General features: G+C 48.6%; 1 protein-coding gene and 1 long non-coding RNA gene across 6 annotated transcripts in view; one reads left to right on the forward strand and one right to left on the reverse strand.

Annotated features, from left to right (window-relative positions):
• Positions 1-19,108, reverse strand: part of MLXIPL (MLX interacting protein like) — a 42,554-nt gene extending 23,446 nt beyond the window's left edge. The window contains exons 1-3 of one of the 5 annotated variants that reach the window (XM_059717322.1): positions 18,953-19,108; positions 18,461-18,742; positions 11,745-11,855 (exon numbers count right to left, since the gene is read on the reverse strand). In XM_059717322.1, coding sequence (XP_059573305.1) covers positions 11,745-11,848 — 104 coding nt within the window. In that variant the 5' untranslated portion in view covers positions 11,849-11,855; positions 18,461-18,742; positions 18,953-19,108. Of the gene's footprint in view, positions 1-11,744; positions 15,665-18,460; positions 18,827-18,952 lie in introns of those variants that run through there. The other 4 variants (XM_059717321.1, XM_059717323.1, XM_019492541.2 and 1 more) reach the window with 4 other exon arrangements.
• LOC132244817 (uncharacterized) lies at positions 189-24,447 on the forward strand. The gene is made up of 4 exons (XR_009456594.1): positions 189-852; positions 23,275-23,334; positions 23,811-23,930; positions 24,246-24,447. It is a non-coding gene; the product is annotated as an uncharacterized LOC132244817 (long non-coding RNA).
• The last annotated feature ends 758 nt before the right edge of the window (positions 24,448-25,205 follow it).

The following is a 25,205-nucleotide window of genomic DNA, read 5'->3' on the forward strand; positions in this document are numbered from 1 at the left end:
GGCATTGGGGTTGTCAAAGGGTGTTTGCTTCAGCTCCAAGAGAGAGGCAGGTATATGCCAGAGCACTGCTCCCCCACCCCTGGGTCCAGACCTGAAGCACTACCTCCCCTCCACCCCCCTACTATCAAGTCCAGTGCTGCATCCTCCCTCTCTGTATCCAGGCTCCCAGAAGCACCCATGTTTGTTTTACAGCTTGTTGTGGTGGCAACGGTGTCCTTAATGGAGCTTGCAGTACGGGCAGCCTCATTACACTAATCCATGCACACAGGCTCCAAACACATCCCCTTCCAGCTGAAAGAGCAGGTAAACACCAGCTGGGAGGACATGGCGCGCTCAGCAGAGTTAGAGGGAAAGCACCCCAGCCTGGAATTACAGGCTGAGGATTTGGACCAGCAAACCCTGTGAGCAAGTTCTGGAGCTGGGGAACAGCTCCAGGGTATGATCCAGCTGGGGCCAGCGCCCATGAAACACATCAGCCTTTGCAGTGACAGCCCCAGACCCTCCAGTGGCTTCCTGCTCCCTCCTGAAGGGCTTTGGAGACCAAGACTGCTGCTCTGCCATTTGACTTCCAGGCTTCCAGGAAAGGTTGAGTGTGGGCAACAGAGTCAGCCAGTACTACTGTCACTCTGCTATGCCTCCCTTCCTAGGGAGCCTATAGTCTGCTGGAGTATGCACCTGGCCTGCTCTGGAATCACTCTACACATCACCGTCATCTGAATTAACCTTCAAGTGAAAGCAAGGCCTGAGAGAGAGCTGGTAGGGGCCAAATGGGCAGCATCTGCTATCCCTGCAGAAGATGGAAATGAATCAGAGTTTGGGGACTACAGCAAGAGAGTGGGCACAGAGCGGAAGGTGGGAAAGGGCTTTTTCTACTCTATTGGTGAGATTGTCCCCATCCTTTGACAAAAGAGTGAATTCATCTTTGCGTTCAGAGTTTTACTTGGCTGCAGTTTCCTTTAGAACAAGTGTGGGCAATTATTTCAGCTGGAGGGCCACTTAATGGCTTTTGGGGACCTGTCAAGGGCCACATCCATCTCTCCTCTCTTCTCTTCTTGGCTTGGCTCGTCTCATCTCTTCTCTGTCTCTCCCTTCCCCCCCCTTCCCTCCAGAACCCAGCTGGAGTTGTAGCTCACCAGGAGCCCTGATGCTCAGCTGTGGTCCCAGACAGGGACTTCCATCATGCAGCCAGCAAGTTCTGGAGCCCCGACATGGAGCCTGCCGGTGGTGCCCACAGCTGCTGCTGCCATCCACCCAGCACAGCAGAAGCTCCTGCTTAGGTCAACAGCTGATGCCGCCAGCAGGCTCTGGGTCAGGACTCCAGGCGGGAGTTTCCAGCGTGCCAGGAGAGTGGCAGCATCAGCTGTGGATACCACTGGTAGGTTCTGCATTGGGGCTCCCAAACCTGCCAGCGGCATCCACAACTGATACCACCTCCCTCCTGGCACAGTGAAAGCTCTGCGCAGGGCCACAGCTGATGCCACCGCATCAAGGGCTGATGCTGCCGGGTGGAAGCAGTCCCACCTGTTCAGCACCACACAGAGGTCAGAGCCGCCAGTCACCCATGGGCCAGATCCAGTGAGTTGGCACTTGGCAGTTGTCCACCCATGGTCCATATCAAGGCTGTTGATAGCCCAGATCCAGCCCACAGACCATATTTGGCCCACCCCAGCTGTAGAACCATCCCAGTGACATTTCGCAAAGGGATCTTGCTTTCTGATGTAGGCTTTATGGCTGTGGTCCCTGTGCTGTCTCCTATTTAGAATTTCCCTCTGAGGATCCAAAGTGGAGGGATCTGCTGGGAGCACATGAAGCAAGGGATCTGAATTGGTTTCCTTTTTATTCTTGTTCATGATTCATGGTGCTGGGCACAAGCACAGAAAGAGCCTCTTGGAAGCAGGGGAGGGAATGTGTTTGACAATGCAGCTGAAATTTTACACCCATTCATATAGCGTACTGGTTGATTTCCCCAAAGAATCCTCCCCTGTACGGGATGCAGACGTGGAAAGAAGACACGTGATTGGAAGGAACCTCTCTGGGTCACTGGGTCCAGTCCTATCACAGCCACCTATGCTATATAACCCCTTTACATGCTAAGTAAGGGCTGGATCCTCTCCCTGTATTGGTAGTAGAAGGCCATGTCAAACAATGCCAACCTCCTTGTTATTGCTAGCACTGTCCCAGTTTTTTACAATAGATGCAGCATCCTTAGATGATGCTATCCTGGTGTATCTCAAAGTAACTGTCACAGGTACAGGCAGTGCCACCAGACACAATGAGATGGCAGGTTGTTCCTGCCACTCACTCCTTTATTTGCTCAGGTCTTCCACTTACAGATATTTCTAACACAGAACCCACCAGACTTTGTATTAACATTTCCTGAAATCTGTTTCCTATGACTAGGAACCTACCAAAATTGTGGCAGAAATGCATTGCATGGCATCTCCTTTAATCTTGAAGTTTCCCTCATGCGCCCCTACCCCCGACTGGTGGAGGGGCCCCACTACTCACCATTCGCCGCTCACTCCTGATCAGTGGGGAGGCAAAAAACACAGTTTTAAACATGGTGTGGTTTTTGCCTCCTGCCACTGATTGGCTGAGGGTCCCCAGCGGCCCTACTGCTTGCTGCTGACTGGCCAGGGGGCCAAAACTGCCCCATATTTAAAACTATGGTTTTCTCTTCCTTATTGATCAGGAGCAAATAGCGAGGCCCCTCCGCCAATCAGCAATGAGAGCAGAGAAGCACACCCAGGAAACTCCAAGATTAAAGGAGCCGCTGCACAGCATACTTGCACCACGATTTCAGTAGGTCCCTACCTATGACCTGGTATAAAGGAGCCAGATTTCAAAATTTCACAGATTTCATAGACATTAGGGCTGGAAGGGACCTTGGAAGATCATCAAGTCCAGCCCCCTGCCCAAAGGGCAGGAAGTCAGCTGGGGTCAATAACTCAGCAGCACCCAGAATACCTCCAGCATGCCATTTTCTGTGGAACACCTTTGGACGTAGTATCCTAGATCAAGTCCATGATCACTTCTACATAATGGGCTCAGTGCTATTGGCTCTGTTATAGGGCACTACCAGATTATTTCCCCAGGGAGACTCCAAGAGTTCAACTGGATTTTTAAAGCAAGCTGAGAAGGAGATCCTTGGAGTGTACTTTCTCTGGAAGGCTGGTTACGGTGATGCTCTTCAGCCTTCCCTGGTTTTATAAGAGTGTAGTTCCCTGTGATGCCATCACACCACCTCATCCTGGTTCAGCCACATGGATCTGTGAGGTGTCTGCTAGCAGGTCCATTATAAATTATTTCAGTCATAGGGAAGACAGCTGCTACAAGGATAATAATCCTCCTCATGAGATGCATCTGTCATTGAACCCCAGGCACAGCCTTCTGTGGCCAGAGGGAAGCAAAGTGCAAACTCAACAGAACTCTCTTCAAAGGGAGTCCTGGACTGATCCACGGAAACAAGGCTGCTCTACAAAAACCTACCAGATGGACAAGACTGCCAGCTTTTCACATACATTTGGGACCCCTGCTCAACACAGCAGAAAAGAAGGGGTGTCGCCTCTATTCTCTGCTGCACCCACCTGTAACAGGGAGCCAGGGGCTTCTGATACTTTAAGGGAGAGTAGAAAGAGCAGCAGAAAGAGCCCCAGGTAGTTGAACAGGAGTTAGGTGCAGGAGAGAAGGCACAGTAAGCTGCCCATTAAGGTGAAGGGACATACGTGCAGCTGGTCAAAAGGACACCTGTCTGGAGGGGAGGAGCCCAGGGGATATAAACCCGGATCCCTGGGGCAGAAGGACAGCGCAGCCTGGAAGCCTGCAGGAGAGGAGCTGCCAGCTCAAGCCGGTGGGGACAGGAAACTGCAGGCCATGGCATGTACTTCCAGGGCAGAAGTGAGAACAGCCTGGCCCTGGGCCAAGGATGCCGGGAGGGCTGAGACCAGGTGCACGGCTGGGCTGAGGGGCCCAGATATCAAATGCCCAGAGACGGCTGCAGCTGAGACAGCTGGGCCCAAATCAGTGGGCCAGGGCCAGGGCTGGAAGCCTACAGCCTACAGTATGGTCATGGATGTAAGGATGAAAGGAGGCCATGCAGTGGTGACTCATAGGGGGTGCATGTGCACCCACTGAGAGCACTGGTGCATGCCCTGACAAGCTGCACTCCCTGTTTAGGTGATGGGGGGGAGGGGAGGGGAGGGGGCAGGCATGAGCATTGGTGCCCTCCCTACGAGCGCTGGTTGGGGAGTGGGAGCACCGCAGTTGCTTCCTGACCAATATGATCGTCCGCTGGGGATCCCCCCCCCAGTTGGTAAAATTGGCCATGGGGGACTCCCTGATTGCTGACTGGTTGCTGGGGGGGGGCACATGCCCCCCCTGACTAAAGTGGCACCAGTCCCCCTTGAGGTCATGACTAAAAGCCCTAAGGCTTAAACAAGGGCCATTTGGGCCATAGGTGGTAGCCACTGGCTCACAGTGCCACCAAGCCAGGGTGCAAGAGACACCTGTGAGGAACTACATAGATTTGACTAGTGGGCAGAGAGCCTAGGTACCATGAGAAATAAATCAGGCTAGCTAAAGCACCGGAGGGGGAACCTGAAAGAACAGCATTACATTCATGGTGCAGCCCCATCTCCTGCTCAGGTGGTTTGACTGCCAAATGCCCTGGCAGAGCTCTTATCTGGGGGTCATCGAGACGATGGGGAGGCTCAAGTGGTGATAAGCCCTCACAGAGTTAAGGATTCAGGCTCACAGAGGATTTTGATTCTACTATCTCTGGGGATTTTGAACTTTCTCCACGGTACAAAGCAAACACTTGGCCGGTGCCAACTGTGAGCCAATGGAGTTGCAGGAGGTTCTGGGCCCCTAGCCAAGGCTTGGCAGCCAAGTTTACCCAGCTTTGCTCTGCATCAGTGCTGCTCTGTGTTGAACTTTGACCCTTGAAAGACAGCGCTGTGCACCCTTCAGCAATAGATTCTTAAAGAACAAGTCCCCCACCCCTTACACACACACACACACCCTGTAGCTGGTGGTAACACTCCCACAGTATAGGACATGGAGACACCCTCAGAAGCATGGAGCAAAGCGGGGTGGGAAATAAATTTAGACCTCTGTGGCAATTATGTTGTTTCCTCCTGTTAATTATTACTTAACAATTTTTAAAGTTCAGCGGGCTGATCTTTGCTCCTGAAATCTACTTAGAATCTGCCCTAACCTCTAGCAGAAACAAATCCTGGAGGAGAGTGGAGCAAATCTTAAGGCTGAGTGGAGAAACAGGACTTCCAAAAGCAGACAAGCCAATGAACCTGCTACCTGGATCTCAAAGCAAAAGCCCCAGCCCCTGATCACTTGCAACCAGCTTCATCTTCATGGCCAAAGAGGCAAGCAGGGGGACTGTTCCAAGTCTTGGATGAAAAGTGGCTAAAATTCTCTTCAAGGAAAAAAATCATAAAATCAGTTTCCTAGACTGACAATACCCATGGCTCAGTGACAGGCAAGGCATTACCCTGCTTTGACACTCTGGTTGTCTTAGGAAACCTGTCTTGGTAGCTGTAAAGTGCCAGGCCTGACAGTGCCAGGCACAAGTTACTCTATTTAATACAAGATAACAAAAAGGAATGAGCCTTTGGAGAAGCATTGTGCACCAAGAGGCTGGGCCCAGGAGCCCTTAGGGCCATCTAATTCTGCTCCTATCTCTGGCTCTGCCATGGGCTCATTCTGTGGATCTTAACTCTGGTGCCTCCATTTGGTAGCTGTGTCTATAGTTAGAAAATGCCAACTAGGAAGACTCTTGTTGAGACTCTTCCAGATAGCAGTGTCCTGGATGGAGTCAGAGTGATATCACTGAGATGTAACCCAGCTGAGCTCAGATTGACGCATGTGCACTCCCCCGAGATTCACAAAGCACATCCCTGTTGCCAAGCCTGGCCACGTTCCAAAGTAGTGCGCAAGTGCACAAAATGTACGGTGGGGTGAGACTTGCCCTGAGAAAAGAGAGTGAGAGTGGCAGCCAACCCAAGGGGGCTTGCAAAGCTGAACACTTAGAGCAGGTAGTACTACAATCCCAGAGCATGGAGGGTAGAGGCCACTCTGTGATTCTGGTGCTACCACGACTAGGATGCTGCTTTAAATCAGACTGCCAAAGTGGAAGACACACAGCCACAGAATAGCAACAAAACAGAAGGCCTGCCAATATAATGACAAATTAGATCTATGGTGTTTGGCTAAATGACTTCACATGGGACTGGGGGATGAGAAATAGCCCCCTGCAAATACTGAAGGGGAGGAATGACAGGGAAAGCGAGTGTGAGATACAGAGTTGAAATAGGGGAAACATAGAAAGGGTAATTTAGGATGAATATCAAGAAAATCTTCCTGCTAGTGAGATCCAGAAGCCTGAGAATAGTTTCCCAAGGGAACTGCAAGCCCCAAGATGTGGAACATCTACTGTAGACTTAACAAAGCGCCCAAAGACACTCTTGCATCCTTGCAGTGTGGGGAATGCTCTGCAAATTGCCCTGGGTAGCATGGAGTGCCAACGGGCCCCTTTCATTCACCCCTGAGACTGCAGGCTTGATAATGACTGAGTACACAGGTTCCGAAACTTTTTTTATTGCATACCCCCTTCCAGATTTACCAGCTGCCTGCATACCCCTACCATACTTTAACCCCTTAAATGCCAATTATTAATATAATGAAAATTAAATCCACCATTACACAATTTCTCCCTCAGGGGTATGCGTACCACAGTTTAGAAACTCCTGACTTAGTGCATTTCTAATACTGAAATCCCCCATTATGATGTCAGTAAAATGTTAATGTTCATCCTCTCTTCCACACTGGTAGTTCTCGCATCCATTTCTGCATGCCTGTCGGGGTCCTTGTCTCCACCTCTAGACAAACATGGCTACAATCATGCTTCGCATTTTTCCTCCTAAACTCCTCTACACTTCTCACATCCTGCATTCCCATTAATAACACCAGCTTCCACGAACCTTAGGCTCACAATGGCTGGATTATCTTCAATTCATCCCTACACATCTTGTTAGCTGCATTTCCCTCCAGAGCAGAATAAAACTCCAGATCTTTACTTCTGTTTAGACAGCTGAAACACTTGCTCAAACCCTAGTTATCTTGTGCCTTGAATATTGTGCACTCTTCCTCTTCAGTTTTCATAAAACTCAAACTTGAGTAGCTCGCAGAGAGAGAAAGCATGGTCCAGGGGTTATACCACAAACCTGGGACTCTAAAGACCAATGTTTAGTTCTCTACTCCATTGCAGACTTTATCCCATGATCAGATTGGCATGGCATGGATTGAGATGACCATGTTCAGATGAGCAGGAGCATGTGCTTGCAGCAGCACAAATAGTAGCAACACAAATTTGTGCCACTACTTTGTGCTGCAGAGCACACCTGTGCACAAGCACTTTGTTGTGTGACACATTGTCCCACTTTGGGCAAACTGCCCTTGCCCAGATCCTCCCAGCTCCCAGTGCTGGAGCAGCTGGGGCACAAATGGAGCAGTAGACACACTCTGGCCAGCAGCTAGAGCATCTCACTGGAGGACCAAGCCCTCCATTTGTTCTGACTCATGCAATTTTTGTGTGCGCCGCACTGTTTTTTTCTGGTGGGGTGGGAGGGGTTTGCTATTGAGAAATCCTGGTAGCAAATTTTGCCCCACGCTGCAAATTTGCAGCACGGGGCATGTTTTAATGTTCCACAGATGTGGTTTGTCATACCACAAAGAGGTTTGAGGCGCCACAAATCGCATGTGCCTGTACATGGGGACACAGTCGTAGGTGCGGGGTTGCCTCCCTCTGTATTAGGGAGGCATGGCCTTGTTCCTTGGATCTCTCGAGAATATTTTATCAACCCTCAGAGCAGCAGGACACTGACCACTGTTGTCCTCCTGTGGCAGGTTAGAGTGCTATGTCTTGTGGTTGTGTGACTGGGCTAACGATATAGCTTCAGTAATCAGACAGGGATTTGTCTTTGTTCTTGGGATGGTTCAGATAGGCAGGGGCTTGAACTAAATGACCTCTGCAGGTCCCTTCCAGTCCTACTTTTCTATGATGCCATGATTCTATGACTTCCTGTGTTCCCTGGGACAAGCTACCAGGGCTCTGCCTCCACCTACAAAGTGAAGATAATAGCACTTCCCTATCTCAGAGCTGGAGATTGTGAGGTTAAATGCAATCAAGACTGTAAAGCACTCAGAAATGACCGCAATAAGCCATATAAGTACTTATACAGGTCAGCGAGATTTCCTCTCTTCCTAGCAGGGGTATAAACATCCTGTGTAAACCTTTCTTTACAGGCTAGTTGAAAAATGACTATTTTTCATAGAAAATTGGGCAGGGGTGGGTAGGGAAATAAGCTGTTAATTGTGCATGGAATATTTTTAGCAACAAATGAAAGAAAAAATGTTTGTCTCTGAAGTCAAAATATGGTTTTTATCCAAAAATGGAAATAGAATGTTAAAAAGATAACCAGTTTTCCCCTGAAAATTCTTGCTCCTGTTTTTAATCAGGGGAAAAAAAAAATCAGGAAGTTTCTACTGCAATGAAGGTCTTCAGGGCAAATATTTATATTGCTTAAAAGAACATTTTTGATCAACATTTTTTTCATCAAAACAGTGAGTCAACCAGCTCTGCACTGTTTACTGTGTCTGTTTCCTGGAAGTCATCAAGCAGCACTCTCTGGCAGACTCTTTAAGTACAAAGGGTGACACACGCATGTATTTGGAGCAATATGTGTTGTTATGGTAATGAATTAAGGGAGTAAGGGTATAAAATCATGCTAGGAAACTCCCCACAGAAATGGTTAGGCATGAAAAGCTCATTTCTCATTACCCTGCCCCCTTTGTAGTCATTTATACCAGTGCAAACAAAGTGTAAAATGCAACTGGGACAGAATGGGAAATGTGCATCTACTTGTACCAGAGACTACACAAGATGGAAGGCAAAAATGACTTGGTCTGGATAATTCTTGCACTTGGTCCCCTATAAGGGCTGGTGACCCCAGTCACTCAAGATGATCACAGAGTTGTGTTAATTAAGGTTTCTAGATGAAGACTAATGAAAGAGTCCTGTCCAGCAGACACTGAGTGTAATAGACCTATTAGCGCTGCGTGAAGCTTCGGGTGGTGGGTGATTTGATTCGGAGGAGATTTGGCCTGATCTCCGAATCTGAATCAAATCAGGGGACCAGTTAAAAGGTCCGAATTGATTCAAAGCTCTCCGAATCTTCAGAAAAGATTCTGAGAGCTTCGATGATTCGGGCAGTCCCCGGTGGCTGCAGCCAACTCCGAGCTGGTAAGTACTAGGGGTGTGGGAGGGGGGCCTGGGGGAGGGGACCATGGGGGGACCCTGCCAGCCCCCCGCCGACCCTCCCCGCTCTGTTCCATGGACACTACCGCTCTCACTGTGTTCCATGAGACATCACCTAAAGGAGAAGGGCATGGTGGACTGGGAAGCATCTGGAAGAGAAACAAAAGTGGGCAAGAGGTCTGGGGAATTTCTTGCATCAGAGAGATTCCCATCCTGAATATCCCCTGGGGGCCTTCCAGCATTGTCCATATCATGGCAAACCTAGGTCAGCGGTTCCCAAACTCTGACAGATTGCACACCACCAATTTAAAACAATACAACTTTAAGTACCACCAGCAAATTTTTTAGTTCAACCTTAAGTATCACCAGCAAATTTTTGTCATATAAAGTAATTACGATAACATTTTTAATGCGTACCACTGACAGGTTGTCTGCGTACCACTCATGGTACCCATACCACAGATTGGAAACTGCTGCCCTAGGTGACAGCTGCCAAGGGGAAGTGAACGGAGCTCAATCAAGAGCCTGCCGCTGCTCCCCCCACTCCTCCCCCCAGCATCCATGCAAATATCCCAAGAGGAACATCTAGCACTTCCTGCCCCAAGGGCTGAGCAAGCTGCCTCCAGGTGAGACAGTAGGAGAACAGAGAATTACAGAGAACTACAGTGTAGCATGAGGTCCTCCACTGCCAAAGCTAAGCACACAGACCCTACCAAACTACTGTCTCCTGGCCCAAGGAGCAAGATCTAAGTGTGAGGGCAGAAAAATGGGAGTGAGGTAGTGAGTAGAAGAGCTACCTTCACACAGGCAGTTAGCATGTCGATACCACTCACATGACAGACTCAGCCTCAACACCCCAGCCCTGTTGCTTAGTACCTTGCCCACCTTCGGAGGTGGGATCCATAATGGTAGCATTCATGTCACTGCGCTGTCAGATTCTTACTCTGCAAATCCTGTTGAACATGATTGACCACTACAATCAAAGAACAGGAACCAGGCACCATGGAAAACGTTGCCAGGGCTCGATCCCATGTTATGTTCCCAATGCTGAAAAATCTGTAATTGTGGTAGTGGCAGGACTTGAAAAGAAGACATTCTTCTGAAGTGTGATGGATTCCCCCACAGGATTAGTTGTTGCTGAGCAGCAAAGCAAGGCTTTTGTGAAGCTGTGCCTCACTGGCGCAGCAATGGGAGGCAAATGTGTACACTTCTGGACGCAGATACACACCGACAGGCCAAATGTACACAGCCAACTTAATTTCAGGGCACCCCCCAGTAAAGTCTGAACACCAAATATAATGATTCCTGGTACCTAGGAGAGGGACATTTTCTTTTTCTTCCTTTTACTTAGGCTGTGTTGTTATGGGACATCACTAGGTCACCAGGTAGCATGTCCTTCCAGTTATCAGGGGGGAAGTTGCTCATTAGACAATTCTGTAGACTATCCAAAGATGTTGATCCTGCACCCATTTCTAACTTCAGGAACCATCCTTTCCCACTGTATGAGGGAGTTTGACATCTGAGGGTCTCCATGGAAGAGTTTCCCAGATGCTATCCAGTGGGACACCCTGGTGGACTGAGGCATTCTCATTGAAGTGCTGAGAGTGACAACTGCTGAAACAACCAAGCCCAAATTCACTGCAGAGAGTTGGAAGGGGGAAACCTGGATGTAGGCAGGGTCTAGGCTGGGAAAATCAGTGTGCAGTGCAGATCACTGACTCAGTTGTCCAAATCAGGAGATGAACTGCAACAAGCTTAGTCCAGCTTGAAGGCCATGGAGACTTCTATCACATGAGCTTCTGAGCAGCCAGCTTGGCCATGGAAAAGACACCTTGGGGGAATTTGGAAAGTGTTTTCTAGGATTAGAATTGAGGACTAGGAGCCAAGACTCCTAGGATCATTTTCTGGCAGCCACAGACTTACCATGACTCTGGCTAAGTCAGTAATCATAGCTATGCAGAGGATAGCACTTCCCTTACAGTGCTGCACAGAGGGAATGGCAGGTTTTGTAAAGTGCTCTGACAGCTTTCTCTGGATGGTACTAAACATGGGCATAGCTGCTCCGTGTCCTGTCGGAAGGCTGAAGAACTCAGACTATATATGGGAGAGGCCCTAATCTTCTCCTGGGCAGACTTCCCCAGCCCATCCTTGCTGCTGTGGGAACTCCTAGCATTGTCCCTCCCAGAGGAGGTAGCACCCTAGTCCAGTAGGGCAAAAAGAAGAGGAAATGTTCCCATTGCAACTTGTGCATGAACTCCTGTGGAAGGAGAACCAGACCTGGGGGAGGAGGGGAGGGGAGGGGAATTCGTTTATTTTACCTCATATGCCAAACTTACATCCTCTAAGATCCAGGTGATGGGGAGGCAAGGATCTAAGCAAAAGGAGTCCTGGGCAAAGTGGTTCTCAGACTCACCTGTATGCCAGGCTCATGCACTCAAAGAGCCGGGTAAGGGTGAGGTCGATGCTCCGGGGATCAGCAGCCTCTGACTCGGCCCGGTGGTGGCGCCGTCGGGGCATTGAGTCACTGTGCGGAGAGGACACCATGAAGTGGCCGCTGTGGATGACCTGAGATGGATTCAGAGAACCAGAGCCTGACCTGCCGCTGCCAGAGCCTGGATCCTCCGAGTCTGAGTCAGAGTCTGAGTCTGGGCCTGGCACAACCTGTGGCTCCAGGAATGGACTGGGCAACCCCACCTGGGCGCCAGCCATCATGCCCAGCGTCTGTTGCAGAAACAGCCACCTGCCTGTAGGCCCCTATCAGCTCGCCTGGATACCTGCGCGGCCTCTTATCAGTATAATATCTGAGTCCACAGATGCTGTGTTACCATAATGTGTACACCACAGTCCCCATCCGCATAATACACAACCACCACGCCCTCTCGTGAACACAGAGCTCGCTCCACCTTCTCCCTCCTCGGCTCTGCCTCTGCTGGGCTCCCTCCTGCTAGACGTGCGACTTGCTGTCTCACGGTGACTCCTATTTATAGGGCTTGCTCCTGTAATCCCACCCCTGCTTGAGCCCTCAGCCAGGCGTCCACGCTCTTTACACAGGAATCGAGCAGCATGCTAGCCGGTGTTGCTGGAGCTGGGTGGATGGGTGGCACTGAGTATGCTGGATTTTATTTCCATGACAATCTGCCTAAAGTTAAAAGAGAAACAGCCTTCACCTGTTCCCACCCCCTTTAGCCCACACAAGTGGGAAGACCAAAGAGAGGACTTGCTGACAGCTAGAGAGCTCAGTCTTCTCTGTTTACCTTGGCTCAGGGGCTGGAGCGGTGTGTGCACATGTGGGAGAAGACTACATGGTATTTACCTAGCACCTCTGCCCTAATGTATCCCTCAGCACTTCCCAGGGAACAAATACAGATTAAGGGACAAAAACAGATGAGATTATAGCAACGGGTGTCCAGCTCAGCACAAAGCAGGGATCAACTCACTGAGCCATACCGTGGGGCCTCAAAACCAGACAAGGCAAGGATGGCCTTTAAAATGACATCTCCAGGGAATTTTCTGGGACCAGGAGAGAGGGCAGACACAGAGATACAGGCAGAACATCCTACAGGCCTCTCTAAGAGCTTTGAGTGCCCATAGCAACATACCCTTGGAGCCATGGGTGAATCCAGGATTTTGAAAACGGGGGTGCAGACGGCGAGGTGCATCATCATCACACATAAACAACACATATTTGTCTCCATAATGAACTAGAAGCTTTATGCTAGGAGCCCAAGACTGTATGATTCAGTTTAAGATTGAAGCAAAAAATGAATACAACTTCATTAGAATGAGTTAAAAACAACCTGCAGGGCTATGAACCTGCAGGAGTTTCATTTCTGGGAGACAGGAGAATTGCAAAACAAAGGATAGTTATTTGGTGGAACATCAAAACCATTAGAAAGAAGAGAGGGTTATTAATACCCATGCAATAAAGTGTTTAGAAGGGATCAGGTAGATTATAATGAGCCATGAAGTCAATTGACTCCCTTAGCACTGCCTGACTAGAAATGCTGCTGCCACTGGCAGGCAGTAGGTTTTAAATTTTGGGTGGACTGGGAATCAAAGTGGGATGTAAGTATACCAGTGCACTGCATACCTCCTGAATCTGCCCCTGCCTGGAGCTCAGAGGGCGCAAGCACATGGGAAAGAATTGGCAGGCCTGGTGCATTTAGGTAGTGGAAAGCTGAAAAACAGAAGGGAGATTTCTAGGGACACAACTGACAATTAAGATTATAATAGCTGTTGGCTTTTCTGGGGAGTTAACAACCCATCTGCCATACATGCCTTTAAACTCTTCCCCTTGGCCCCAAAAGGTGCTGACAGCATGGCTGCTAAGGGCAGCAGTGGACCGGAGTTCCCTGCCTGAATTACTGTATCCTGTATTATCTGTGGGTGATCTGCTGGTCAGGCAGCCATCTGGGCTGCTTGTACACGCCACGGGGGTTTACTTCAGTTTAATTCTCCCTAAATTGAAGCGGTGGGATTTTACAGGACTTTGTACTTGTCCCTGTTGAACCTCACGAGATTCCTTTTGACCCAATCCTCCAATTGGTCTAGGTCACTCTGAATCCCAGCCCTACCTTCCAGCGTATCTACTACTCCCTCCAGCTTGATGTTATCTGCAAACTTGCTGAGGGTGCACTCCATCCCATCTTCCAGGTCGTTGATGGAGATATTGAACAAACCTGGCCACAGAACAGATCCCTGGGGCACTCCACTTCATACCGGCTGCCAACTAGACCTTGATCCATTGATTAATACTCTTTGAATCTGACATTCCAGCCAGTTTTCTATCTACCTTCCTGTAACACCCTTGGGGCAGTGTGTGGTCAAATGTGTTCTGGCTTTATTTTGCTGTGTATCTCATTTGTGCTGTATATTTTGTTACTTCTAGGACTGGAGGGACCCAACTTCCAACAACCTTATTGTGTCCAGATCCCTTGTCTTAAGATTCCTCAGCAGAACCTGTAAAACCAGTCAGGTGACTTGGGCCCAATCCTGGAGTGCTGCCCCTCTTTTGATTTGATTCATCTGCATTTGCAGTGCTGCAATGAGGCTGCTGTTTGGCTGGGGTCCTGGATGAGGTTAGAAAAGTCATTTAAGGTTGAGGCCACCTGGTTTGACTCACTCTTCTTCTTCCTCTTGGGGCTGCTGAAGCCTGAATGCTGATTTGGGAGCCAGAGGGGCCTGCTTCCTATGGGGTGTCATCCCCCACTCTTGACTGATGAGGCAGACTGAAGCTATGTGAAGGGAAAGCCTCCAGTACAGGGAGAGCAAGTCTGTGTCAGGGCTTGAGACCTCTGTTCTCACCTGTTCCTTTTCCCTTTTGTTTTCTGGGTCCTTGAGTAGGATGATGCCATGTGGGGGGCATCAATCCCTGCAGCAAACTGGCCAAGGTTGAAGCCTTGCAGTTTTGCTGGCATGCTCTGGGCCAGGGCTGAGAGCCTGGCATGTTTTAGTTGCTGTTGCAACTTCTTTTGGGTTCAGCATAGCTGTGTCACTGAACCCCAGCTATGTGTCTTGCTGAATGTTTTGGCCACACAGGCCTTGAGTGGGAAGATGCCAGGAGTGTGTCCTCCCCTAGTGCAGGCTGCCCAGGAACAGGGTCCTGGAAGCTACTGGCCGCACAGGCCTTGAGTGGGATGATGCCATGAGAGTATCATTCTCTAACGGAGACTGACCGGGAGATTGCCTCAGCCAAGTAGGCCTGGCACCTTTTTGTTGTATGTTCAGGCCTGGGTGCAGGAGCCCCGCTGTACGTTTGTTTGCTGCAGGTCAAGGTCTAGCACGTTTTGGGCCTGGCACATGTTGCTTTTGTGGCTCTGCTTCCTGACCAATGCAGCGTGGTTAGTGTTGGTTCCTGGTCAGGCCCTTTTTGCTGTTTGGCTGGCTTTTCTCTGAGGTCTCTTGCAGTTTCTTGCCCCAGCAGAGCTGGGACTAGGACTGAAAACTTGGGGGTGCAATATGCTGATGAAAACTGCCGTTCACCCCTCAAATCCACCATGCAGAAGTGAGGATCAGTGCTACAGTTTCACAGGGAGCAACAAGGGGTCCTTTGCAACGCAGAAGGATCTACGCTCTCTAGCAGCTCCCTGCAGCGTAATGGACCCATGGAGCAGATCATTGGACACTCCAACGTGGGCCCCTGCTTTTCCAGCCCATTGCTGAAGGGCTGGTATAGGGGTGCCAGCCCCCAGAATTACCCTTTGGGGAGTCCCAAGTCCCAGATTGCCTGGGCATGGGTGAAGACCCCGCATGGAGGGTGCCACCTATAGACTTTGTTTTTGTAGTTTGTAGTGTTTTAAAATTATAGTTAGTGATTAGTTTTTTCTTTATGCTTTGTAATAAATCTGGATTTTGTGTTTATGCTGCTTTGTAGAGCTATGTGAAGTTTCGGGTGCTGATTCGATCTGGAGGAGTTTCGGCCCGATTCGGCAACCGGATCTTTGAATCCAAATTGAATCAAGGGACAAATTAAAAGGTCCAAATTGATTCGAAGTTCTCTCGAATCTTCAGAAAAGATTCAGAGAGCTTTGATGATTTGGGCAGTCCCCAGTCGCTGCAACAGGGAGCTGCAGCTGGACTCGGAGCTGGTCAGTAGGGGGTCGGGGAGTGGGGGCTGGAGTTGGAGGGCCCCTACCAGGCCCCAACCCCTGCTCCCCTCCTCCCCAAACTGTGCTGCCAGGCACAGTAGTCTTGCCTGTTAAGACTGGTAAAAAAGGCATTGAGTAGTTTAGCTTTTTCTGCATCATCTGTCACTGGGTTACCTCCCCCATTCAGTAAGGGACCCACACTTTCCCTGATCTTCATCTTGTTGCTGATGTATTTGTAGAAATCCTTCTTGTTACCCTTCAAGTCCCTTGCTAGCTGCAACTCCAGATGTGCTTTGGCTGTCCTGATTTCATCTCTGCATGCCCGAGCAATAGTCTTATACATCTCCCTAGTAGTCTGTCCAAGTTTCCACTTCTTGCAAGCTCCCTTATTGTGTTTTAGCTCACTGAAGAGTCCCCTGCTAAGCCAAACTGGTCTTCTGCCATACTTACTAGTCTTTGTGAGCATAGGGATGGTTCATTCCTGCACCCTTAGTAAGATTACTTTAAAGTACAACCAGCACTACTAGACTCCTTTCCCCCTCAGACTGGCCTCCCAGGGGATCCTGCCCATCAGTTCCCTAAGTGAGTCAAAATCTGCTTTTCTGAACTCCTAACTCTGTTGCTCTCCTTCCTTCCTTCCTTTCCTCAGGATCCTGAACTTAGTCATCTCATGGTCACTGCTGCCCAAGTTGTCACCTACTTCTACATTCCTCATGAATTCTTCCCTGTTTGTGACCAGCAGGTCAAAAAGAGCATGGTCCTTAGTTGGTCTCTCCAATATTTGCACCAGGAAGGTATCCCCAACACTCTCCAAGAACTTTGTGGATTGTCTGCGCACTCCTGTATTGCCCTCCCAGCAAATGCCAGGGTGATTGAAGTCCCCCATGAGAACCAGGGCCTGTGATCTGGAAACTTTGGCTAGCTGTCTGAATACAGCCTCATTCTTCTGATCTGGTGATCTGTAGCAGACCCCCACCACAACATCACCCTTGCTGCTCTCCCCTCTGATCCTAACCCAGATACTTTCAACAGGCCTATCTCCAGTTTCATACTCAAGCTCTAATCAATCATATAACTGTTACATAAAGAGCTCTTTTACTTTTTTCTTTTTATTCTATTAGTTTTATTTTATAAAGAGCTTTTTTCAGCTCCATAGTACCTACTAGCAAGTCAACCACAATCTAATGCATCCAGATGAGTTCTGGGCAGGAGCTACAATTCCTTCTCTGGCTGCAAAAGAATTCTTTGGATGACCACACAACCTTGCCTAACTATCCTGATTGCTCTAGATGGCCCCAGCTGTTTGCATGGTTGTGGCTGCCTTCAATGCAGCAGCTGTTTCAATGCTTGGGAGGCTACACGACAGGAGAAATGCCTCTCTGGACAGCTCTGGGCTTCTGATTCCTTGTTCTTGGTTTCCTGGGTCCTGTTTATTTACTTCCAGGTTTCTTTCTTGTTCATGGTTTTTTTGTTGGTTCTTGGTTCCTGCCTGCTGACTTCCTGTTCCAGATTCCAGCCTGAACCTCCTGCTTCCAGACTGCCTTACTGGCTCCAGACTCCAGCCGTATGATAGCTGGCTTCTGGCTCTACTTTGGTGACTGCTCATGTTCTGGTCCTGTGGAGCTATGGCAGCAGCTGCCTTCTCCAGACCCTCTGGCTAGTGATTTTGGTCTGGATCCCTGCTTCCTGTTACTGACCACCCACTACTCCCTGACCCCAGCTGTGGTTCTGTCCAAGGTGGCTGCCTGTGTCCTGGTCCTTTACAGACCTGGTCCATGCAGAGAGACTAGGGGAAATGTATCTCCTGAGTAGGACATGTGCTAGAGACTTCCTGCAGGTTACATGTGAGTCAGCACATCCGGATTTATGGACCCTCTAACCTGAGTCAGCACATCTGGATTTATGGACCCTCTAACCTGAGTCAGCACATCTGGATTTATGGACCCTCTAAACCTGGGGCATTTTTTCTTCCTATTAACCCAGGGTCTGGCTTCTATCCTGCCTTGGCACTCAGGGCCTTGTGTGGGGAAGTGTGTTTTCTAGCAAGGAACGGCCCTGCCAAGTTCTAGGTTTCCCAGGCAAAAGAACTCCTCCAAGAATGTCCTGCTTCTCCCTACAAACCCCTTGGATTCCCCAGATGCTCACAGAGGAGACAACAGAAGACATAATGTGGATAAAACCTTCCCAGTACTAAAAGAGATTCTTCCCCCTTTTCCTCAAGTTTCCCCCTTGTTCCTCTGAGAGTCCTCTGAGATGCCAATGGCCTGCAGCTCCAATCCACATTCCCCCTTCTGTAACCAATTAGGAATTCATGCTACATTAGAGAAGAAAGGGTATTTGGGGTCCAGGACCCCCTGCAGATAGGGAAGAGGAGACCCAGGCATCTGGGGCATGGGAGGTGCCCATGCCCCTCCATGAGCCTGCTCCCAGGCCCTGGTCTCACCTCTGTGACTGTCAGTTACTGCAAAGGACAGAGGTTGGAGCAAGCAGAACTTGACCAGCTGCTTCTGATTAAAGCAGTACCTTTCTCCACAGAACGTACCTGCAGGGATATTTCCAGTCACAGCCTGGTTCCAGCTCCCCAGGGAGGAGAGAAGAATTTGCTTTCCATGCAGCAAGGTGCTGTGGGACAGGTGTAACATGCAGTGGGGAAGGGCCACAGCTACAAGCCAGCTTCTGTGGAGGTTCCTCAGTGGCAGGGCACGTAGCTTGCTTGCGGTCCTGAGTTCAAGTTCTGGTATTTCCACTTCCTTTTCCCTGAGACCTTTCTCACTTCTAGCTCTAGTGGATGAAACCTTGAACTCAAAGCCTACAGGAGTTTATCCTAGAAGGATTTAAATGTCACAGTGAAAGGGAAGAAAACATTGCATCTCTACTCCTAAATCACCTGAGCATTCCCAGCCAGGCAATACTTCCCCTTCCAGGAGACAGATCTGTGGGCTGTGACCCTGCACTAACTGCTGACAGCAAACCATTAGCTGAGTGCATCAGAGAAGAAAGGGGAGGGGGAGCGCAAAATGTGTAGGGGACTTACCCACTTGACTGTGAATCCATCCATAGAGAGAAACTGAGGAAAAGGATGACTGCCCATAATCTTGTGGGGCACAGATCTTCTACTTTTCTATGATTCCACTTACTATTTTCACACTTGTTGTGTCCCCAAATGAATACTGTGCCCCTGGCTGAGATGTCTTTATTTTATGCACACATTCAGCACTTGGATGAGGAAGTGCTGAACCAGTGGGAGGGCTCAACTTTTCCCACGTCTCCTGTTGGAGCTTTGAGCTAGTTTTGTTTTGTAATTTTATAAATGATCCATTGAGACCAAATTCAGCTTTTGCTGAACCCAACAAATTGCAAACTAGAGAATTGCTGATGGATTCTTTTTTTCCCACTGTGAAGGAAGAAGAGGCGTTTGAATGGCCTCGGTGACCAGAGCTTTCCCAAAAATTCTTGCTCTGTTCTACCCAACGGGAGCCACAAAATCTGAGGTCTTTGGAAGAGATAGGTTTGATTTAGGAATGATGTGGTTTTTTGCAAGTGTTTGAAGAATGCTAATAACCGGATCTAACGATGGCAGGATTGGAAAGAGGAGGCAGAGCGCACATGCTTGCATCCATGAGGTGCAGAGAGAAGAAAACATCTGTCATGTCTAATCTGAGACATTTCTGTTTATAACAGGGGTGGGCAATTATTTTGAGTGGAGGGCCGTTTACTGAGTTTTGGCAAGCCACTGGGGGCCGCATGACAGGCAGCCAGGGACAGATAAATATTAATTTTCTACATTTTTTAGGGGCCCCGCAAGCCAGATAGAATGGCCTGGCACACCACATCTGGCCCGCAGGCTGCATTTTGCCCACCCCTGGTTTGTAAGAAACAATTCCTCCCCTCCTCTTTTCCTGGTTCTTGTCCAGTTCCAGTGGCTTAGTAGAGACGGACCTGTTTTTGAGCCAGGGATTATGGGGCTAAATCCAATCTGGTAGCCTGCTACATTTCACCCAGGAAACCTGGAGAAACTTGATGAGAAAGTATCTGGTTTATCAAGAATCCCTCCCTACATAATCAGATTTCTAGGTCCATCAGTAAGAAACTGTATTTGTCTTGCAAGAGGGAAGGGTTTTTTTCCTGTGATGTCAAGGAGAAAATAAAAGAGAAAGAAGGGCAAGTACGCAACCAAATATATTGGTATAGAGAGATACACGTGAATGTAGAGAAAAGACGAGGTAAGAATATCTCTGAGCAGTTTTAACTAGACTGCAACACCAATGTGACCTTAGCACAATGCAGGCACTTTCAGTTCATGCCCTTTAATTACAATTTAATACTGTTAATATTTTTCCTCAGTGATATTGCTATTATCATTAAGGGGACACAGGGTGAATTCCCCCCTTATGGAAGAGCAGTGACACCCACTGGCCAGCTGTGGTAAGAAAGACTGCAACCAATTTGAGCCTCCACTCAAAAGCCTTGTGAATAAAGGCATGAGACCTGTAATTTTCCCCAGTGGCCATGTCTACACAAGGAGCAGACTGTGTTGTTGTTACTGCACAGTCATTTAGTATTTGCTTATTCATAGATGTTAGGGTCGGAAGGGACCTCAACAGATCATCGAGTCCGACCCCCTGCCTAGGCAGGAAAGAGTGCTGGGGTCAGATGACCCCAGCCAGATGCCTATCCAGCCTTCTCTTAAAGACCCCCAAGGTAAGGGAGGCTTCCCTTGGAAGCCCATTCCAAATTTTGGCCACCCTTACCATGAAGAAGTTTTTCCTGATATCTAGCCTAAATCTGCTCTCTGTCAGTTTGTGGCCATTGTTCCTTGTTACCCCAAGAGGAGCCCTGGTGAACACAGCATCGCTGATCCCTTGCTGCATCCCCCTAATGAATTTACTACTTAAGCAAGTACTAAATGACTGTGCGGTAAGCAGTGTTACTACGCAGTCCTGATGCCACATGTGTATTTTTAATTGATACTGTGCAGTAGCATCCGTGTCACAGTTCCTGCCCGGCAACGCTATATTGTTGTAGCAACAAGCTATGTCACAGTAAGTAGCTCATCGCTATGGTGACGTAGCATCTCATATAGACATGCCCAGTGTATTGGCAATTAAAATTCCTCGTTTGGAGGTTTCCCATTTTCCCTGTGGGTTCAAGTGCCTGGCGGCTCCTTCGCTTCTCCTCACCTTGGAGTAAGCTTACCCTCTTGGTATCACAACACTCTGTCACAGCTGTCTGGGGTGTCCCCACAGGAGATGAGGGTGATATAAGATGAGGATTGGTTCAGGGATTGAGACACTCCTGTGCCTGGCACTGCACACACATGCAGCAGCAAGGAGGTTGCAAGGGTGTCAGGGCAGCCCATGACTGGGAGGAGTTCCACTGACCCAGACACAGCCATGCTGCCTTGCTCACCTCCTCCACCAGTGCACCGTTGGAAAACCCAGACTTCTGGGGCAGAAAAGCAAGCTGGGCTGGAGGCTGAGATACAGAATCACAGGCACCTGGTGCCAAGGGCTGGGTCTGGGGCCAGCTCTGATTCCAGTTCTGGCTCCAACTCTGTTCTTGGTGCTCTGCCCAGTCCAGCTCCAGCTCCTGTTCTGCTCCCAAAGTCTACTTAGGCTTTAGCTTCAGGGCCTGCCCAGTTTCCACAGCTCCCAAGCCTGGCTCAGGTCCTATTTTGACACCCCCAACAATAAACCTTCAGAGAAAGTGGCTAAGATATTGTTGCCAAGCTATCAGAGAGAGAAACAGATTTGTTCTTCTACAGTTCATGGTTAAATGATCCCAGAGTCACACAGAGAACCTGCTCTCTGGACTCTGCGCTGGTTCTAACCAGAGCTATCTACTGCCCTATATGTAGGCAACTACTTCTACTGAATCCAAGTCTGAATATACAGACTTGGATACATACTTTCCCTGCTTGAAAGCACAGAGGCGGAAAGGGATCTTGGAGTCATTATTGACTCCAAGATGAACATGAGCCGCCAATGCCAGACCGCAGCCAGCAAGGCCAGCCATACCTTGTCATGCATCCAAAGGTGCATCTCAAGCCAGTCCAGAGAGGTGATACTTCCCCTCTATGTGACTTTGGTCAGGCCGCAGTTGGAGTACTGCGTCCAGTACTGGGCGCCGCACTTCAAAAGGGATGTGGCCAGCCTGGAGAGGGTTCAGAGGAGGGCCACCCGCTTGGTGAGAGGACAGGCCCTACGAGGAGGACAGGCCCTACGAGGAGAGACTGAGGGACCTGAACCTGTTCAGCCTCAGCAAGAGGAGGCTGAGAGGGGACCTGGTGGCTGCCTACAAGCTCATCAGGGGAGATCAACAGCAAATAGGTAGAGCCCTTTTCTCCCCAGCACCACCTGGGGTGAAAAGGAACAATGGTAATAAGCTGATGGAGAATAGGTTTAGGTTAGAGATCAGAAGGCAATATTTTACAGTTAGGGTGGCCAAAATCTGGAACCAACTTCCCTGGGAAGTGGTCCTTGCCCCTACCTTGGGCAAATTCAAAAAGAGGTTAGATGATCACCTGTCTGGGGTCTTGTGAACCCAGCATTCATTCCTGCCTGTGGCAAGGGGTCAGGCTAGATGATCTGTTCAGGTCCCTCCTGGCCCTAGCTACTATGAAACTATGAAACTACATAAAGATCATACATGCCATGCTATTTTAGTATGGGAACCAAAACTCGGGACCATTAATTCTAAAACACAGGCCTTGGCCATTTCAGCTGAAGAAAAATTACTAAATATGGCCAATTTTACCCTCTTCTGGGGCTTGCCATCAGGACAGGGAACATCACAAATGCTTGGACAGACCAGGCTGAGTGAACCATATAAAGCTGGGAGCACATTTCCTTTTTTGGGATACAGTACCTTGTTGGCATGATAATCGTCCTTTATTATGTCACCCCATATCGCAAGCATATATACTGGGGGGGCGTGAAGCTCAGCAGTGCTCAGACTTGTCTTAACGAGACTTAGTTTGACCTCTGATCTTGAGAGGAAAATGCCATTTGGATTGCAGTCCTGGCTGTCTGGCCTCACAAAGATGTAAGTCAATGTTGGCTCATGTAACAGCTCTCTTCCTATGAGATAGGAATTGAGTTGAGGGTGCCACAGGGGTCTGGGCCCAGTAACTGAGAGCTGTTTTCTGTTTCTTTTTCTGACCACCCAAAGGCAAGTCCTTCTACTATTAAAGAACACAAGATATTGGGTGGGATTATTATTATTATAATTATTATTATGGAGTTTCAGAGGGAATTTTGTCTTCTGGTGGTTTAGTAGACTTAGTTCATCACTCCTGAGCTGCCTAAGTGATTTCCCCAATATTTAATGGGACTGTCTCTATTTTAATTCCTTTAGGTTTCGTCAATCCTTGGCACAGAACAGCCAATGCCAAAAAGAGCCACCAGTGGCTTCTTGGTAAGACGTGTGGATGTGCACATATGTATGTGTGTATTTTCTGTTGGGGATGAAAGGGGAAGTCTGTGGCACAAGCTGGTGGGCACGGAGCTACTGACAGCTCATAGATATCCCTGCAGGCAGGTCTGCTTAGTTGTTTAGTGTATTCTTTCTACTTATAGACTTCTTTGCTGCTACGTAGGTGAAAGCTTGGGTTCACTTCCATGTCCATATCTGGAGATTTCTCTAGAACCTCAGGAAGGCCTATTTGATGGGGTTTCTCCTCCAGGCTGGAGTCAGCAGTGCTTTTGCTCGGGTCCTGCTCATAGCCCTCCTTAGTCCACTGTTCATTAATAATTACCAGTAGTGATTTTACTGGTGCAATGTTTAGTTAAGAAATTCACTAGGCATTTGTCTGCCATTTTATGTTTCTAGTGTGCAGAGACAGACATTGGCTCTTTCCAATGCTGACGCTCCATCCTTTCCATTTCTTACAGCGTGAAGGCTCCCGTCCAGAACAACGGGAAGTGCCAAAGCAAATTGGCTGCTTCCTTTTGGCTAATAGCTACCATCTTTCTGCCAAAGGAATCAGCTTACAAAGCTATGGGTCAACACAGGTAATTCAGGGGACCAGCTCATTTTCTGCTCCAAGCTACATATTGGGCTTTGGGTGTAAGTACAGACAAGGATCCACACCTCTCTGAACGTACAGTGGCAATCCTGCCAAAATCTCTCCCCCAAGTAGAGACAGGTGTCCAGCATGGATGCCATCAGTGAATATATAGGCAGGTGGTTTAATACTGATCCTATTGGGAAACAAGGGCATGGGAAATTATTCATGTGGACATTATTAATGTGGAAATTATTAATTCTCTCTTGACACATAAGGAGAGAACTGCACCACTGATACTCTTCCATCCTTTCTAATCCAGATATTTTAGGATCCCATCTCCAACATGGGCCAGTGAGAAGCAAAGAGCCGCCTTCTCTCCCCATGTGCTGTCCTGGGCTGATCTACTCAACTCTGCTACCAAGTTGAGTACAGGGGTTTTAAATTTCTTCTGTGTGTGTGTGTGTGTGTGTGTGTGTGTGTGTGTGTGTGTGTGTGTGTGTGTGTGTGTGTGTGTGTGTGTGTGTGGAAATGCGTGCAGCACAGACATGTACTATTGTTGCCACCTTTGCTTCCCTACCAGCTTAAATTACCCCACCCAGTAGTTCAGTAGTGACAGTAGTTCAGCTGCCAATGTCATTCTTTTATTTCAGAAGAAAGCTTCATCCAGGGCAGGATTGGTCAGGCAAGGCATTGGTACTTTACCAGTTAGCGATTCCCAATCCCTTCTCCTGTTTATTGTTTGTTAAAGGTGTCGTTACTTTTCTTGCATGTCATAATGTGACTGGAACATGGGTGGCCTGAACAAAGGGTTGGAGCGCATGGTGATCACTGGGTTCAGTAAACACAAGCATACAGAAATTAGACCCTTGGTTTCTCTCTTTCTCACTAACTAGCTAGCTGGCTGTTTTATAAATTAAGGCATCATCTTCCAATTCCCAACTCCCTCAGTCTGCTCAACAATAAATCATCAATTAATATAAAAATAAATTCACATTCATCTACAGAGGAGAGGTTACCAGCAATTCACTCTGAAGTAAGCCTTTACCATTCATTTTCTCCCTTTTCTGCAGCTATTTTGACACGTCTCTATGAGTCTTTCAGGAACTTTCTTCTCTCACCAACAAAATATCATATCCAGTTTCTGATCTGGTTTTGGTAGGAAACTTTTCTTCCAAGTCTTGATAGGCTTGAGACCATACCCTGGGATCCAGTTGACTTCCACTTGGCAGCCGTGCTTCTGCATATTGAACAAACTACAGTAGCTCCAGAACACTGAGGC

This window comes from Alligator mississippiensis, chromosome 14, assembly GCF_030867095.1.
Source record: "Alligator mississippiensis isolate rAllMis1 chromosome 14, rAllMis1, whole genome shotgun sequence".
Taxonomy (NCBI): domain Eukaryota; kingdom Metazoa; phylum Chordata; order Crocodylia; family Alligatoridae; genus Alligator; species Alligator mississippiensis.